Genomic DNA, 17,671 nt, shown 5'->3' on the forward strand with positions numbered 1-17,671 from the left:
AAGCTGTTTTGGGATGCCCTCTCTAGGTCTACAAGGATTACATTGTCATTAGGTCGACCACTATAGGTCAACAGTCAATAGTTTGACACAAATTATGTCGACATGGTCATTAGGTCGCCATAAGCATTAGGTCGAAATGGGAAAGGTCAACACTAAAAAAAGGCAGACATGTTTTTCATGTTTTTTTTTATTTATTTTTTTAAAGGTGGTTTTGCATACTTTAGATTTCAAAACACTAATAGTTGTAGTTCTTGTTTATTGAAGTAAATTGTGGATCAATAATAAATTATCAGTCTTTCCATGGATAATGATAATCATGAAAATCCTCCCTTGTTGTCGGTCTTTATTTGATCTTCCATTAGAGAAATTTGGGGAATGTATGGAGTCACAGCAAGTTTTCATATCTGATGAGAAAACAAATGAACAAAACTGAGAAACAATAGATACATGAAAAGCTAAAATGTTGGTGTATTAGTATAATAAAAAATACAAAAACTTTGTTATGACAGTGTTACCAAAGTGACTGCATATGAGAAGATAAATTACTCTAACATCAGAATAAAATAACTTTATGCCTAAAATCTAAATGGCTTCTGTTAGATCTATACACTAGTTTTTATTCCATACATATGACCTTGACAGTGACCACTATTTTTAGGTTTGGAAAGTTGGACTTATTTGGAGAAATATACAATGGTAAATTTTACACACACACACATACAATACCTCCCAACTGTCCCAATTTTTCAGGGGGGGGGGACTATCCCACGGTTCCACAGGCAGCAGTGTACCGTGGAGGGCGGCAGTTGGGCTCCCCCCTGCTAAGCAGAGCAGTGCTGAATAGACACAGTGTAGATTCATGGGAGAGAGAGGGGCTGGGGCATACCAGCAGTTAACAGAGTGAAGCTATGTCTCCATAGCGATTAAAATAAGCCATGGCTGGAGATAGTGTCAGCCATGCTAAGCCACTCCCCTTTTGACGAGACCGCACCTTGTTTTTTTACAGCAAAAATGTTGTAAGGTTCACATCAATTTCAGTGAGCCAAAACATCCTGCAGACCATGGGATACTTATAATAATAAGATGGAAGTTCTATTTCACATGGGATGTTGCTATTTACACTTTACAGCACCGGAGGTCACAGCAGCAGGGACCCCCCCTGACCAGCAGCACTCTATGAGCTCCTATCACCCTTCTTATTTTTCTGATAAATATGATCAGGGTTGACGGTTTGCGTGGCACATGTAGGAGGGCAGGGTAGTCTTTAGATAGGGTGCCGATGGCGTTATAGTGCAGCAGCACAGCTCATTTGGCTGTAGACTGGCATAAAAGGGATATATCTTTGCATGCAATAATTGATACAACCGTGCAATATTATCTTAGCATCTACATTTCCTGCACCCTCAGATGTGGATTGTGATAAATCAGCCCCTAAAAGCTTGTCTTCCTGCTGAATTCCAGGAGAGTCAGGGTACAGCTAAAATTCCTTCAATGACAGGTGCCGGATGATGACTCAACAGTCGGGATCCCAATGGTCTGTATACAGACATCGGGATCCTGACAGTTTAAATGCCAAGACCCCATAGAAGGAGATTATAACTTGTGGCGAGTTACCAAGCCCACAGTGAGCCCGCAAGAGGGTTTATTGCGCTCGTCCCCCGTCAGAGTAACAGCAGTAAGGATTTCAGAGTCGGTATACTGACTGTTGGAATCACAACTGTCGGGAGTCATACCACACCCTTCAATGACCGTCTGCCTCTGCTGTGCTGCAATGTTTCAAAGATGTGATAGTTTCTTATAGTAACTGCTGTGTGTTTGTGCCACAGCTCTCTCACATTGAGCAAGTCAGCCTTTGGCCTATGTTGGTGAACACTATTTTAAGGTTCAAGGTGGTTATAATTGACTGGAAAATGCTGTGAAGCTCAACATAAGTGTAATAGCCTCTACAATATCTGATGGGAGGCTAAGACAGCAGAGCAATTTAAACATGCATGGGATAGACAGAAGAATACCCTCACAAAGAAATACATAGAGTTTGAGGTAACAAAAGGGTTAAAGAGCGACAGGCTAGATGGGCCAAGTCGTTCTTATCTGCCATCACATTCTATGTTACCCTACTATCTGTCATTGGAGTAATAATGATAATAATAGTAATATATTTCAGTTGGATGACACGGTAATAATAATAAAAAAAAGCTACTAGCATCTGTGTGCCTCTGGATATATGTAACTGAAATGTATATTCACAGCACACAATCTCACCCCCAAAGATGTTCGAACTTCATTGAGTTGGTTAAACACTTGGCCACCTTCCTCAGGGCACACAGCCTTTATGTCCTCACGAGTCAGGCCCAGTAGTTGTTCTCCTCTTAGAACACCAAGACATCTCACTGTGCTATAAATCGGATATTTGAAGGTAAATTAAATCTGAAGGCAAAAAGAAAACCTAAAAACCTATTTTATTTTGTCAAATTAGCAATTTTGTGCTTAAAAGCAAATGAAAACAAAATGAGAGAAGGTTCATTATACAGTATCATGATTACATTCTGGAGAAGCCCTTATCCTGTAGCCATGCTGTCACTTCTTCTGGTCTGGAACTTGGCTGTAGTGATGAGAAATTCCCTGGAACCTGTTGTGCAACATAACAGGAGATTACCTTTATCACATTGCAATGTAATTACACCAACCCATCCCCACTCATACTGATTACAAATTGATATACAGTACCTGGTCCTTAGTTGAGGTCTCCAGTATGTTATTTGGTATAAATCCTCGCTGCTCCTTATCATTTTCAATCATCCACCATTGTCTGCTCTGATCCAAAACCTGTAGGAAAACATTAAGCAAAAGACACTGTTTACTGAACAATAAAAAATTCCTCAGTAATCTATCATGGGGCCTATTTAACCAATGTTAACCAATTTATTACACGTTGTCTTAGGCCATGGCTCCATTATTCTCACAGCATGTGTTGCTCCTCTACTGTGCAGTTTAGTAAGGTTATTATGTAGAGATGTGCGCCGTACCAATTTTGCTGGATTTATATTTAGCTCTGATTCATAGTCTGGATCTGAAGTTGCCAAACCGCAATGAATAGTTTGGCATTTGCTCTTTTTTTTTTTTTAATTTACAAAAAAAAAGCTAAAACCACAAAGTGATTTTCAACAGTATTTTAACCTCAATAACATAGATTTTCCCTCTTTTCCAATAAATGTTGACCACCTCACAACCATTTTTAGCTGACAGGTGAAGACCTGTTTGTTCAGGTCCAAATTCGGGTCTGTTTCCGATGGTGGGGGTCTGCTAATCACGCCCCGCAGCGAATGCCTTCGGCAAGATTTTCACTCACCAGTGTGTTCACTCTTTGATTGGCAGCCAGAAGGCGTTCCGGGGTGGACACCCGGCATTTCATGGGCGTGCCCACAAAAATGGTGGGGGTGCCCATTAAAACCCAGGCCCGGGCTGATAACATCACATGACATCAGCATCTGCACTCAATTGGGAGAAACCCCAGCTGCAGAAAAGTAAGCCCTGGGCTACTCTTCTGCTGCGAACAGACGAGAAGTCATTCAATGGTGTGCAAGGGGATGTGTAAGCGTAACCATCCGCTCGCAGTATAGCTAGAGGATCTGGCCGGCGGGGTGGGCATGCGTTTGCCGGGGCTGCGTTAACCTGCTCGCTAGGCTTCGAATATATGTAGCTTAGCGAGCAGGTCTGAATCGGGCCCTAAGTGTCAAAGCAGCAGCACAAACACACAGCACAGTAGTGTCCATTAGTCATAGTACACCACACAGTAGTACCCTTATACAACTGTAGTGTCACTTATACACATTACATCATAGAAGAGCCCCATATACACTAGTGAGAATAGATGCAGGTACAGATGGTTGCTGAATAGGAGAGAGACCTAAATTGAAGTGTAAGAAAAGAGGGCTGTGAGAAAAGCAAAGAAGATGGACCTGCTCCAAAGAGTTTACAATCTAGAAGGAAAGGGAGACAGTCAGATGACAAAAGGTGTAAGCAAGATGGCCCAATGGGAGAAAGTGAGCAGGGCAGGGATGTCCAAGGCATGAGGCATGAGGCAGGGAGAGCGCCCTAGGGATTAGTTTATCTGGAAGGGTTTGCTTTGATGAGCAGATGTGTTCAGTGCCAGTTTGAACCTTTGCAAGGTCGGGGAGTCTTATAAAGAGAGGGAGCTTGTTCCAGTGAATGGGGCATCACAAGAAGAATCTTGGACACATGCATGGTATGCGGTAACCAGGGTAGAGGAGAGATGATGTTCATTGGCTGTTAGGGTAGAAGAGAGTATGTAGGAAAATAAGGTTTAAGATGTAAATAGTAGTGGAGTCACAGAGAGCCATGTATGTGATGGTGAGAAGTTTGAAGATAATTCTGCAGGGGAATAGGAGCCAATGCAGATTTTGCTGAAGGGGCATGGCAGAAGTGGAGTTGCAACAGAGGAAGTTGGTAAGGTGCATCCAGAGGGCAGTTTCAATGGAGTGGAGTAGGCAGATGCCAGATTGAAAAGAGGGTCAAGGATGGAGTTGTCAGAGAGGTAACTGGTGAGATGGCTATATATCATCCACTCAAGTAGTTTGAACAGGTGAAGAAAGATTGGGTAGTAGCAAATAAATTGGATTTGCATCATAAAAAAAGATTCCTGAAGTTAGCAGTGTTTCACAGGAACAACCAGCTCACTCTTGAGGGGCAAATCATGGTGCAAGACTAGATGTATTTGGACACATCTGAATAAATAATGGACAATAGTAATAATAAAAATAATAACTTAAATCACAAAACTGAACTATTCATTTCAGGGGTATGGATCATTAGGTCACCAGCATTATGGTCGACACCATTAGGACGACATGAGTGAAGGTCAACATGAGTTAATGTCGGCATGCAGGAAAGTCAACATGACATTAGGTCCACATGGGTAAGGTCGACATTGAAAAAGTGAACACAGTCAACATAAACATTAAACGTAGCACCGCTCCCACTCACATGGCTCACTGCGCTCTCCATGCTTCGGGCATGGTGCCTCATAATACTTTACAATATTTTATTCTCCCGCCACGCCCTAGCGCAGGGCTGGGCAACACCGACCCTCCAGATGTTGATGAACTACACATCCCAGCATGTCTTGCATCAGTTACAGCATGGCCACATAGCAAAACTAATGCAAAGCATCCTGGGATGTGTAGTTCATTAACATCTGGAGGGCCGGTGTTTCCCAGCCCTGCCCTAGTGGATAGTAGGGCATACCGCCTGTCGGCACATGTTGGCTCAAGAAACAGTAAAAAAAAACATGTCGACCTAGTGACCCTGTCCACCTAATGCTTGTCGTCCATCATGCTGGTGACCCAATGACCGTATCCCCATTACAGTAATCCCAATAGTCAACTCTTGCAAAGATAAACACAATAAATGTAATTGCACATATTTAGAAAATGTAAAGATTCACCCACCGAGTTCTAGAATTGCTGTTATGATAGAGCTACTGTACAAATGTTTTACAGAAGATAATTTCTTACCTTCACATTTTCTCCTTTCCTTACTGACAGTTCACGATCATTTCTTGCTTCAAAATCATAAAGGACTTTCATTTGGAGTGGTGTGGATTGTCTGTGCCGGAGATAATTGTGACAAAATAATACTACGAAATTGGGGTGCCATCAACTAGTCTTATGTTACAACTTTAAAATGGAATTCCACATTTTTAGAAGTGGATATACAGTACATATCAGTTTTTTGGTATACATATATGCATTCTAATAATGTACTAACATACCAAAATGTCTGTATAAATGTTGTGTATATTGAAGACTTGTGATCCCTTAATGTGTATGCACACAGCACAATATGAGTTACCAACTTTGACTATACAGTCCACATCAGTAGAAAACATTGTACATAACCAAAATCTCAATTTGTGTATGCACTTTTAGATCTGCAAAGAAGGAAGGGGAGTGGGGGAAATATTAAATTTATTAGACTCATCATTCTCCTGGTCCGGCTCCTGCCTGCTCCCGGGAATCCCGGAACTGAAAAAATTCCCCAGGATTGGCTTCCCTAGTTTTAATGTGTATTTTCAACTTGTGATCCCCCTTGTATAGTGGAAGTGGAGTAGGCAGTATGCTGAATAAAGTAATGACATGCTCACATAGTTCAGAAATAATTAGGTGAATACACATCGGCAGATACACCTCTTTTCTGGTATTGGATGGCTTCTACAATAATACACAATGATGGTGATACAGGTTGAGTATCCCGTATCCAAAATGCTCGGGACCAGGAGAATTTTGGATAACGGATTATTCCGTATTTCGGAATATTTTAATATTTCAATTATGTATTTTGAAGTATCTTGCATGTATGCTGTATAAACACATAAAATACACACAAATATATTTTATTTGTTCAAAAAACAAGGTTTCAAAACATGAAACAAAATTTGTGTACTATCTCAGATATTGAATTTGAATGCCAAGCAATAATTTTCTTGCACATATATATAGTGCCAGTTACATATCATGTCACCAGTAGTGCTGTTACAAATGTCCCCAGTGAGTTTTTAGCAAAAAAAAATTTTTTTTTTCACTTTCTGGAATGTATGGTTTTCGGAATAATTCGGATAACGGATACTCGGATACGGGATACTCAACCTGTATTATCAGTAGCACTATATTAGTAGTCAATTTTTATGACATTATGTTCTACACAAATAGGGAATACTATTTATATTTATTGCTAATGCTTTCAAGCTAGAGCTGTCTGTAGGGGTGTATTAAGTATGGACGGGGTCTATTCTTAAGGCCCCCATACATGACTTGTTCTAGGGACAAGATGGATCCAATTTCCCTTGAGCTCCCCCGGCAGCTCCGGGAGAGCTCACTGACGATTTGGACGGTGTGACATTTTGACATGCAATATAAATTGCATATACACGGGGCGATTTTAGCCCCTTATCTAAGCCATCTGACTCGATCACTTCGAAAAGGAGCACAGAACGCTCCATGTGTATGCGCTGCATAAATGCCGATGCTCGGTCCTGTGCATTGGCATCGTTCACAGGGAGAGCCAGTGCTTGCACTGACTTTCCATAGATCGTGGGGCTTTGCCTATTATAAAAATAGGCAAAGCCACGCTCAGTATGAATGCTCAGCATACAGAATCGCAATGTGCTAAGCAGGTGTACCGCTATGTGCTGAGCGTTCATGTTGCAGCACTTTGCTCAGCTAAATAAGCCGGGTCGCCCCATGTGTACGAGGCTTAATAGTTTCCACAATTGCCATCTGTACTAAATACAACAATGATGTCTACTCATCGACACCCTTAATTTTGTGATAGGCAGACCTGGTGGTGCCCCCTCAGATCCCTGCTCCCTAGGCTGCTGCCTAAAGCTGCCTAATGGTAGAATAGTAGCAAATGTGGTATACTATGCGCTCACCTTCTGACAGACTAATGCCTGTGTGCAGAAGTCTGCCTTGTGGGATGTAAATGCGGCACTGCGTACTGACAGCCGTCAGCTGGATGTACTGAGTATTGACCTAATGAAAAACGGGTCTGGAGGCAGTGTAGTGAAAAAAAAAAAAAAAAAAAAGCACCTTTGCTTTATTGATGAGGAAAATTATATTATATAAAAAAAGGGGGAGCGTGAAAGTCCAGAACCCACTAATGTGGGGATAAAGTCACTGGGGGGAAAAGTTGGGAATGAGGGAGGGGGGTAATGGCAGCACGGGTGTGAGTGCTGTTCGGGTGTATCTGGGTAAGTGTGTCCGCAACTGCAGACGGGATGGGAGAAGAGTTATTGGACAAATAAACAAATGAAGCACAGGGGGTGGTGCAGGGGGCTGGCGTCCCGTCCCCCCGCAGTGCACCTCTCACCTGTGTTAGTGAAGCACGGAAGGTCCCGCGGCGTATCGAGGTGTAGGTCAGCCGCAGCACTGACAGCGTGTGGACTACGCTGTGTGCTCGGCTCTGTAGTGACGCGGTGGAGCACGACTTCCGGGTCCCGGCGCCTGGTTGCCAGGGATACCCCAGCCGCGTTCCGTAGCGTCTGTACTACAGGCTCAACTCCCAGCCGGGAGGAGGCTTGGATGTGAAGTTTGTAGATGTGATGCTGTGTCCAACGCGTTTCAACCGCTGTGCGGTCTTCTTCAAGGATACTGGGCCATGGTAAATGTCAGTTGTTTTATAGCACAAATGGAGTCCCGCCCTCTGAGTCTCTGATAGGCTGTGACCAGTTGTGGGAGTGATCATAATGGGGTTGCTTTACTGCAGACGCCTGTGTTAGAGATTGAAGTATTGTATTGCCTAGTGTGTAGCCTCCCTTCAATTGGGATTCTTGCAGCAAGTCACTGTTTGGCAATATTTTGAAGGTGCATATGTTTCTGGCACATATAATGCATCATGAATGGCCTGTGTAGAAAAGGGCCAGCAGGGGGCTCTTTCTGCTAGCCCAATGTACCATTATTAAAGTCAATGTTCAGGCCCATTGGATGCAGTGTTTTGAGTGTGAACATCCAAAACAGTTCTCTTTTATTGAGGATATCTGTGTGATCCCCCCCTCTCCAATTAATCTCGGGGGCTTCAATTGCGGTAAACACTAGTCCCTTGGGGTTAGAGCCGTGTGTCAGTTTGAAGTGCATTGATACACTATGTTTAGTGTACCCTATTTTTATGTTGCGGATATGCTCGTAAAGTCTCACTTTAAGGGGCCTCGTGGTTCTACCGACATATTCCAATCCACAAGGACACCTTAGGAGATATATGACCCCTTTTGTCTCACATGACAGTTGATGTCTATGTTTGAATGTCTGGTTGGTGGTGGTGGAGGTCCACGTCGGTGAGATTTTAGTGGAGAGACTGGTCAGGTTTTTACATCCAGCACAACGACCACAGTGGAAGAAACCAGTCTTGTCGCTAAGTGTGGTTTGTCGGTTTAATTTGGGTTTAATGTGGTTCTTGACGAGTTTCTGTCTGAGGTCGGGTGCTTTACGGAATATAAGTCTGGGCCTGTCCGGTAGAATGTCCTTGAGTTGGTGGTCCTGTCTGAGTATGTGCCAATGTTTGCTTAGTATGTTTCTGAGTTGGTCAGAGGATTGGTTGAACTGTGTGATGAAGTTGATTTCTTGTGTGGTCTGTGTGTCAGTTGGGTTTTTGTTAGTCAGGGTGGCAGATCTGTCCATGGTGGCTATGTCTTTGTATGCTTTGTCAACTAAGTCCTGGTCATATTGTTTGTCTAGGAGCTGTTTCCTGAGTTCTATGGATTGTGTGTGAAAGTCATCAGTTTTTGAACAGTTCCGTTTGATGCGGCGGAACTGTCCTCTCGGGATGTTTTTGAGCCATGGTTTGTAGTGTCCGCTATTGAAAAGGATGTAACTGTTCACATCCACCTGTTTCCTGTATGTTTTTGTGTGAATTAGATTGGATTCTATGAAAACTTCTAAGTCAAGGAATTGTACTGTTTTTTGGCTAGCCGTTGAGGTGAATTGCAGATTTCTGTCATTGTCGTTGAGATATTGCATGAATTTTTCTAATGAGTCGTAAGTGCCCTTCCAAATGAAAATGCAGTCATCTATATATCTCCGCCATAGGATCAAATTGGCGCTCCAGTCACGCTCACCCCATATGTAGTCCTCCTCCCACTTGCCCATAAAGAGGTTAGCGTAACTGGGCGCCACTTTTGATCCCATGGCGGTCCCCGTTGTCTGTAAGTAGAAAGTGCCGTTGAACCATGTATAGTTGTGGTGTAATATGTAGTCAATGGAGTCGATGATAAACTGTATTTGGTCCTGTTGTAATTTTTGTGTTTTATGGAGGAAATGCCTGGTGCTATCGAGACCTTGGTGATGTTTAATGACGGTGTACAGTGATGTGACGTCACTGGTGACCAGCCAGTAATCATTTTTCCATTCTATTGTTTGCAGTGTGGTGATGATGTCAGTGGTATCTCTTATGTACGATGGTAGGTTTTTTACAATGTCTTGCAGGAAGGTGTCAGTGTACTGTGCTAAGTTGGAGCTGAGGGAGTCAATGCCTGAGATAATCGGTCGTCCGGGTGGTTTTTGTAAGTTTTTGTGTATTTTTGGCAGGTAATAAAAAACAGGAATTTTTGGATGTGTTTGTTTAATGAAGTTGTGTTCTGCTTTATTGAGGATTCCTGTTGTATGGCCTGTGTTAAGTAAATCATTGAGTTCTTTGTTAAATTTGGATGTAGGATCATTAGGTAGTACCTGATATGTGTTCTTGTCTTCAAGAAGTCTAAGGGATTCAGTGATGTAATCTGATTTGTTAAGTATGACTATGCCACCCCCTTTATCTGCCGGTTTTATTATGATCTGGTTGTTGTGTTCTAAGTTTTTAAGTGCTTGTCTTTCACTTGCTGTCATGTTCTGTTTGTATTTATTGTGGTTTATAATTTATAATGGTAGAGCCAGTCCTGGTCTCAGGACCTCCTTTTCTCTACACACCACTGATACCTATAAACATTGGTCTTACCAATATATATGTTGTTCCTTAATTAATAGAAAATCATTTTAATGCTATGCTAGAATGTTTTTACTCACCGATAAGAAGGTGGTGTCTGACTTTGTCTTGCAATCTAGAGTTCATAAAAAGAAAAATGCTAGAACACCTTTACATATTAACACAGTTTATATAGTATATTATATTATAAAGACTAATCTACATTTGACTTTGGGGGGAGATGTAATAGGGTGTGAATTGCACATGTAGAGTTGTGCGTTTTGCGTTTAAAAGTTACACAAATACACCCAGTACAATGCAACTTTGAATGTGTGTATGCATATATGATATTAAACATACATACTCACCTTGCTCTGATCTCCTGCAGGTTGGTCCCCTTCTCCTGTGGTTATCCATGGTATAAAAAAAAAATAGCATTTCCTGGCGCAAAACACGAAGAGCCGCTTGTTTACTCACAGGTGGCCCTTCCCCAATACTGAGGGAATTCACAGTGATGTCAGTCACTAGGACTCCACTTACCCAACCAAGGCTGAGCTCTGGAGCTCCTGATCTGATTGGATGTAGCCATCTCCATGAAGATGGCTATATTCAATCATGACAATGTCTTTGTACATTGGCCATGCTGTGGAACTACAAGTCTCAGTGGGCCCATTAATGCCCTGCATGCTTGGACTTGTGGTGGAGATAATCGTAGTGACAGCACAACCCAATGTAATAAAAAAAAAAATTTCACAAAACAATCATCCTGGCACACACCGCCCAGGGGTGCTAGGGACAGCCCGGGCTTCAGCTCTGGCTGGGTGAAGCCTGGAGGGCCCCTTTAATGGGGGGTCTCCACTCCCCCAGGGACTCAATCCAGGGCTGACCAGCCAGGGGGAGATATTTTGGACAAGGAAGCTTATATAAAAAAGTCTCCCTCGGCTGTGGCATCACCCTGCTGGCTGTTGGAGCCCAGGGTTGGTCCCAAAATACGGGGGACCCCTATTCTTTTTGTCCCCATAATCTTAGAACCGGGACCGACTCAAAGCCTGGTGCTGGTTTTATAAATATGGGGGAACCCCACTAATTCTCCCCCCCCCCGCCCTCTGTATCTGGGAAACCAGGACAAGCTCAAATAGCCAAGGGCTGATCATGCTCAGGGGAGACCCATTCTTTTTTGTTTTTACATTTACCAAAAAAAAATGCACACTCACGTTACTAAATCATTGCACATTCCCAAGTGATGTCTGTCTTGATCTAAAAAAATCACACTCTATTACATGTGTGATTTTATTGCCGAATATTGCACGTTACATTTATGATTTGGTGCGACTTTTTAGCGGTCTAAAAAATCGTACCCTATTACATCTCGCCCTAGATGTTTGAAATTTTTATTATTTACCATTATAGTACTGTATTATTGATACAGCAAGTATCAATAATCATAAAATTCCTTTATGCAATGTGTACAGTTATTGGTGAAATTTAACTTTTATTTTGTGTAATTTCATTTTTATTAGGATTGTATGATTATCAAGTACATTTCCCAGTGATATTAGGTACAGGCATTGAGTTTTGTGAGTTTATGTTTTACCCCCTACACATACATAAATTCATGTGAATGTTATACAGTGCATTCAAAAATATCCACAGCGCTTCAAAATGGAATAAATTTATTTTTTGCCCTCATGACAACAGTTTTTGGGTAAGTTAAAAAAAAACAAGAATCCCGTAAGTATTCATAGCTTTTGCCGTGAAGCTCAAAATTAAGCTCAGATGCATCCTGTTTCCACTGATCGTCCCAGATATGGTCCTACTGCTTAATTGGAGTCCACCTGTGGTAAATTCAGTTGATTGGACATGATTTGGAAAATCAAAGGAATTGTCTGTAGACCTCGAGACAGGATTGTTCCGAGGCACAAATCTGGAGAAGGGTATAGAAAAATATCTGCTGCTTTGAAGGTCCCAATGAGCACAGTGACCTCCATTATCTGTAAATAGAAGTTTGTAACCACCAGGACCCATCCTAGAGCTGGCCGGCAATCTAAAGTAAACGATCAGGGATAAGGGCTCAATTCAGGGAGGTAACCAAGAATCTGAGTCACTCTGACAAAACTACAGCATTCCTCTGTGAAGAGAGAAGAACTATTCAGAAGGAAATCATCTCTGCAAGAATCCACCAAAGGCCTGTAGGGTAGATTGGCAAGACGGATGCCACTCCTTAGTAAAAACGACATGGCAGCCTGCCTGGAGTTTGCCAAAATGCACCTGAAGGATTCAGACCATGAGAAATAAGATTATCTAGTCTGAGAACGCTTTGGCATGAATGCCAGGCATCATGTTTGAAAGAAACCAGACACCCTTCATCACCAAGCCAATACCAGCGGAATGGTGTCAGAATCATGCTGCGGGGATGTTTTATTTTTAAATGATGTCATTTTCATTGTTTTTCATAAATAATAGAAAATTAAAATAAAGAAAACACCCCAACATAAGCATTAATATAACAACAGACACAATCAGCAATAACACGAAGAGTGGAACAATAACAGCGAGGTACATGTATAGTAAGGATATGCAGCATAGTTATGGAAAGTACAATAATGTTTTCGCAGAATTATAGTAACTCGATCACCCAAAGGCACCATTTGGGCTCTCTCGGTTTCCAATCAAATATGAGTACAAATGTAAATTAAGAAAAAAAGAAAAGGCCTGCCATTAGAAAGAAAATGAAGACTAGAAACAAGTGCCTGGCCAAAAAGGAGATAAACCAAAATAAAATAAACCCAATATCCCAAAGCAAACCTCCCCATAACCCCTCACCCTGTATAACCTAACCCCAACCCAGGAATACTCGGATCCCACAAATTGTACCCAAAACAACCCTTCCCACAACCCCTCACACTAAATAGCCTACCTCCAACCTAGGTATACTTGGATTCCGAAACAACTAACCCCTACCCCCACTAACTACACTATCTAAACACCGTTACCCCTCAATGAAGGATATAAAAAAAATAACTGCCAGGGGCAAAATACTAATAGCTCCAACTAAGATAGGTTCAACTCTCTCATAGTAAAGGACATAAAGTTCTTCCCCACATAATATGTGACATCAGTCTGACATACAAACAACCTAACATACTGTAAATTACAATATGCCAAATCAATGTGTACTGAAGGACCTAAAGCAAGAGTAAACTGAACTCTGCTTATTGCTTCCGATAAAGCATAAATAGTATACATAGGCATTAATGAGAATTAAAGGAGATCAGGGGCCACATGTAAGAGTGTGAGTTTCAGAAAGTGAGAGATTTTGGGAGAATTTTCCCATTATTAAAGTGGCAATTAGGTACTTGTGAGTTATCCGGGCGTCCGATTTTAAAATCGGGTCGGATCGGGACATCGCATCGCATCGCATGCGACCATCGGATGCGATGCGATGCGATGACCCGATTTTTCCATAGGAATCAATGTTAAAATGGACTGAGTCCATTTTAACATGGAATTCAATGGGAAAAAGGGGTCCTTTTCATACCCCTACTATCCAAGTGGGCATGGAGTTGGATATAAACCTGTGGCGAGCGTAGCGAGCCACCGAGCCCGAAGCGTGGCGAGCGTAGCGAGCCCCGCGAGGGGACACGGAATACCGTCCCCTCGCGGGGCTCGCTTCGCTCGCCACGCTTCGGGCTCGATGGCTCGCTACCCTCGCCACAGGTTTATATCCAACTCCATGCCCACTTGGATAGTAGGGGTATGAAAAGGACCCCTTTTTCCATAGGAATCATTTTAACATTGATTCCTATGGAAAAATCGGGTCATCGCATCCGATGGTCGGATGCGATGCGATGCGATGCGATATCGTATCGCATCGCATCGGATTGTATGCCTTAACTTAAGGCATACAATCAAAAAATCGGGAGCCCGGATAACTCACAAGTACCGGCAATTATTTACACTGAAAAAACAGTTTGAGTTTCCCATGTAATTGATTGCCACTTTGAGAGATTTCGGGAGAGTTTTCCCATTTTTTCACTTTCTGAAACTCACACCCTATTACATTTGGCCCATGATATGTAGACTCTCCTAATCAAGGAAAATTGTACTACAATAAATTAAAAAACAGGATACATATATTCATATACTGTTCCTATCTAATCTCATCCCCACTGTACAGTCCACACATATACACTCTCTTTTCACATTTTCCATCCTCCTGACCCCTGGCCAAACTGCTGGGTCACCGTATCATACAGCACACCAGGAACCTTTGTATTCTGGTGGAACTAATGCCTATTTCCCATAGATTGTAAGCTTGCGAGCAGGACCCTCATACCTTTGACTGTCTCTCAAAACCCAGTTTGTTGTTTAACTGTCTCCTGTTGTAAATCGGAACCAGGGCCGGCGCTACCCACTCAGCAGCTCCTGCAAAGCAGGGAGGCGCCATGCTGAAAAGGCGCTGTCTCCCTCCCTGCTCTGCTAAAGCTGCCTCAGCCCTCACTGTCACTGCCTCCTGCACACCACCCTCAGTGCCTGTCTGACAGTGGGTGGGCGGCAGTATAAAGAGCTGCTCCCTGCACCGCGTACATGCTGTCCTCCTCCTGCGACCTGCCCCCTCTTCCTCAGGCATGAAGCGCTGTCTGTGAATGCCTGGATGACATGTCATGTCTGGATCCGCCCCCTACCCATTGCTCCCTGCGCCTGTCAGCTGTCAACAAATGACGAACAGGCAGCAGCGCCACTGCCAGTCCTCAACACTCCGCCCCCTCTATCTCCTCCCCTCTTCTTCCATCTCCTCCTTCTCTCCCCTCCTTTCCCACTCAGTCACGAGAGGGGTGTAATGGCGTCCTCAGTGTCCTGCCTACGCAGATCAAAGAGGAGGGACTGCACAAGAGTTAAACAGCAAAAGAACAGTGAGTCTTTTATTATACATGTTTATAATACATTTTTTATATTAATTTAGACACTTTTTATATAATGGGCTGGGTTATGTGCCTATAGGTGGCCATACACCCTGCAATAGCAGCGTGCGATGCGATGTGCGCTCCTGCGGGCATCACACAGTACAAAAAGTATGTGCTGCACATACTTTTTGTACTGCTTTCGGATCGCATTGCACACACATTGCATGCATGCCGTGCGATGCGATCTAGCCCATAACGTATGCGATTCTCGCAGCGTGTGTGGGCACCTTTAGTGCCTGCAACATTTTGCGGACACAGCACTGAGATGGTATATGCATACATGTACATGCACCGGAGATCCTCCATAGGATCGCATGTTGCATACGCTCCCACAATCGGGCTGAAGCTTGTTGCAATGGCAATGTGAAAGGGCGCAAAATGCATGGTTTGCAGGAGGGCACCGGACACCCTAGCACCGGCCCTGATCGGAACGTAATATGCTGTGCTATATAAGAAACTGTTAATAAATAAATATATACCACAGCAATCAGAAAAAAGGGGTATCCAGAGATGAATGATTCTTCTCCAATACCAAGGTGGTGTATCAATAGTCTTTAGTCCCGCCCAGACAGAGCAAAAACTTAAAACCAAAGTCCATCCCAGGGTGATTGTGAATAAACAATAAAGCATCCAGCAAATATAGATAGTAAATCCTGGGGGCAAAAAATACTTAACAAAGGACAGAGGAGGAACCAATGAGGGAACCTCGACATCAGAACAACATCCAGGTTGGACGAGACAAGAAGTCTCAGATTTGAGCACAACCATCGGAAGACCCAAGTTCAAAGTATAATCAGCCTCAGGGGCAACAGGAATTGTAGAAATATAATTTAGAGACAGATCCTCAGAATTTTCTCTGATACATTGCTCAGGTACACAAGATGGAGAAAGGGTAACCAAATATGTGTCCGTAAACTCATTAAGGAATCGTCGGGTAGGTGTATAATTAGCCTGAAGTATTCTCTGTAAGGAGATATCCATGGTTCCAATATACTGTAATATCTGCAGCAGGAGATCTGCAAAGTATGTAAAGCAGGCCAGTTTCCATAATGGTGAACTGCAGCAAAATACAACAGACAGTATGGTCACAGGAATTATGTGTGAGACCAGGATGCTGCTTAGACAGAGATATTTGGGATACAGACTTTTGCAAAGTGACTTCACTGATATCGTCTTTTCCCCAGGGCTGTGAGGTCGTTAGTGTGGGGTAATGATGGCTCACCTCCGGCAGTGGCGGATTAGCCATGGGGCGATAGGGGCGGTCGCCCCGGGGCCCCCACACATCTGGGGGCCCCCACACCCGCCACCCCACTGCTGCGGGGTCTGGCAGCACTAACTAGTTCCCATCTGCTGCAGGGACCCCGCCGCTGACTTCACATACACCGCAGGGACCCCCTTTTTGCCAGCGCTACCCAACCCTGGCTGTGATGACTGCTTTTGACACAGTGCAGAACCCCTCCTCACCCCAGCTGCCAGATCTCGCTGCCTGACTGCCTGTCACCCACCCTCACGCTGCCCGGGTATGGGGAAGGGGGGGCAGATGACACCTCCGTTCGGCGAAGGGGGGGATGATGCCTCCGTCCGGTGGAGGGGGGGGGGGGATGATGCCTCCTTCTGGCGGAGGGGGGGGGGGCACAGACCTTTTTGTCCAGGGTCCCCACACACCTTAATCCGGCCCTGACCTCCGGATAGGGCTCCCAATTACCAGAACACTCCAGCCATGAAATACTTCATATAAATTTTTATAGCAACGTGCAAAGTTTCAATACAAACGTATGACAATACAGTTGTATTGAAAACATGTTGCACTTTATTAAATTTTCTGTGTCAGTACACACAATTCTTATCCCAGCTTCTTTTTATTTTATTTTCTAAATAGAAGGCGGTAGATAGCAGGCAGAGGGGAGCGCTTGGCTCTCCCCCTCCCACTTATCGGCTTCCGCGGCTCTGCCCGCCTAGTCCGGATTGCATCACTCTCTACTTCAGGCAGGGCAGACAGCCAGCAGAGGATAGGAGGACCCGTCTTCTGGTGTCCGTGGCAATACAGCAACAGCGGGATGAGCCACGTGGAGCCCTGTGCAGTTGCATGGCTCTTCCCCCTGTAAAATCATACAGTTCTACTCACCAACAACACATACAGCAGGCAGTACACAGGTAACGGAGCAGGGAGCAGCAGCCACAGAGCCTATCTGCACAGACTGAGTGTAGTAAGAAAATGGCAGCAGGTGCTGCCGGAT

The 17,671-nt window shown here is 43.7% G+C and overlaps 1 protein-coding gene across 1 annotated transcript in view; it reads right to left on the reverse strand.

Annotated features, from left to right (window-relative positions):
• Positions 1 to 253: 253 nt before the first annotated feature.
• EPS8L3 (EPS8 signaling adaptor L3) overlaps positions 254 to 17,671 on the reverse strand; it is an 80,016-nt gene continuing 62,598 nt past the window's right edge. Inside the window, exons 15-20 of the mRNA XM_083171105.1 lie at positions 10,572 to 10,606; positions 5,535 to 5,625; positions 2,728 to 2,826; positions 2,544 to 2,629; positions 2,263 to 2,395; positions 254 to 404 (exon numbers count right to left, since the gene is read on the reverse strand). Coding sequence (XP_083027231.1) covers positions 399 to 404; positions 2,263 to 2,395; positions 2,544 to 2,629; positions 2,728 to 2,826; positions 5,535 to 5,625; positions 10,572 to 10,606 — 450 coding nt within the window. The 3' untranslated portion in view covers positions 254 to 398. The remainder of the gene's footprint in view (positions 405 to 2,262; positions 2,396 to 2,543; positions 2,630 to 2,727; positions 2,827 to 5,534; positions 5,626 to 10,571; positions 10,607 to 17,671) is intronic.

Source organism: Crinia signifera, chromosome 2 (genome assembly GCF_055691185.1).
Source record: "Crinia signifera chromosome 2, ASM5569118v1, whole genome shotgun sequence".
NCBI lineage: Eukaryota > Metazoa > Chordata > Amphibia > Anura > Myobatrachidae > Crinia > Crinia signifera.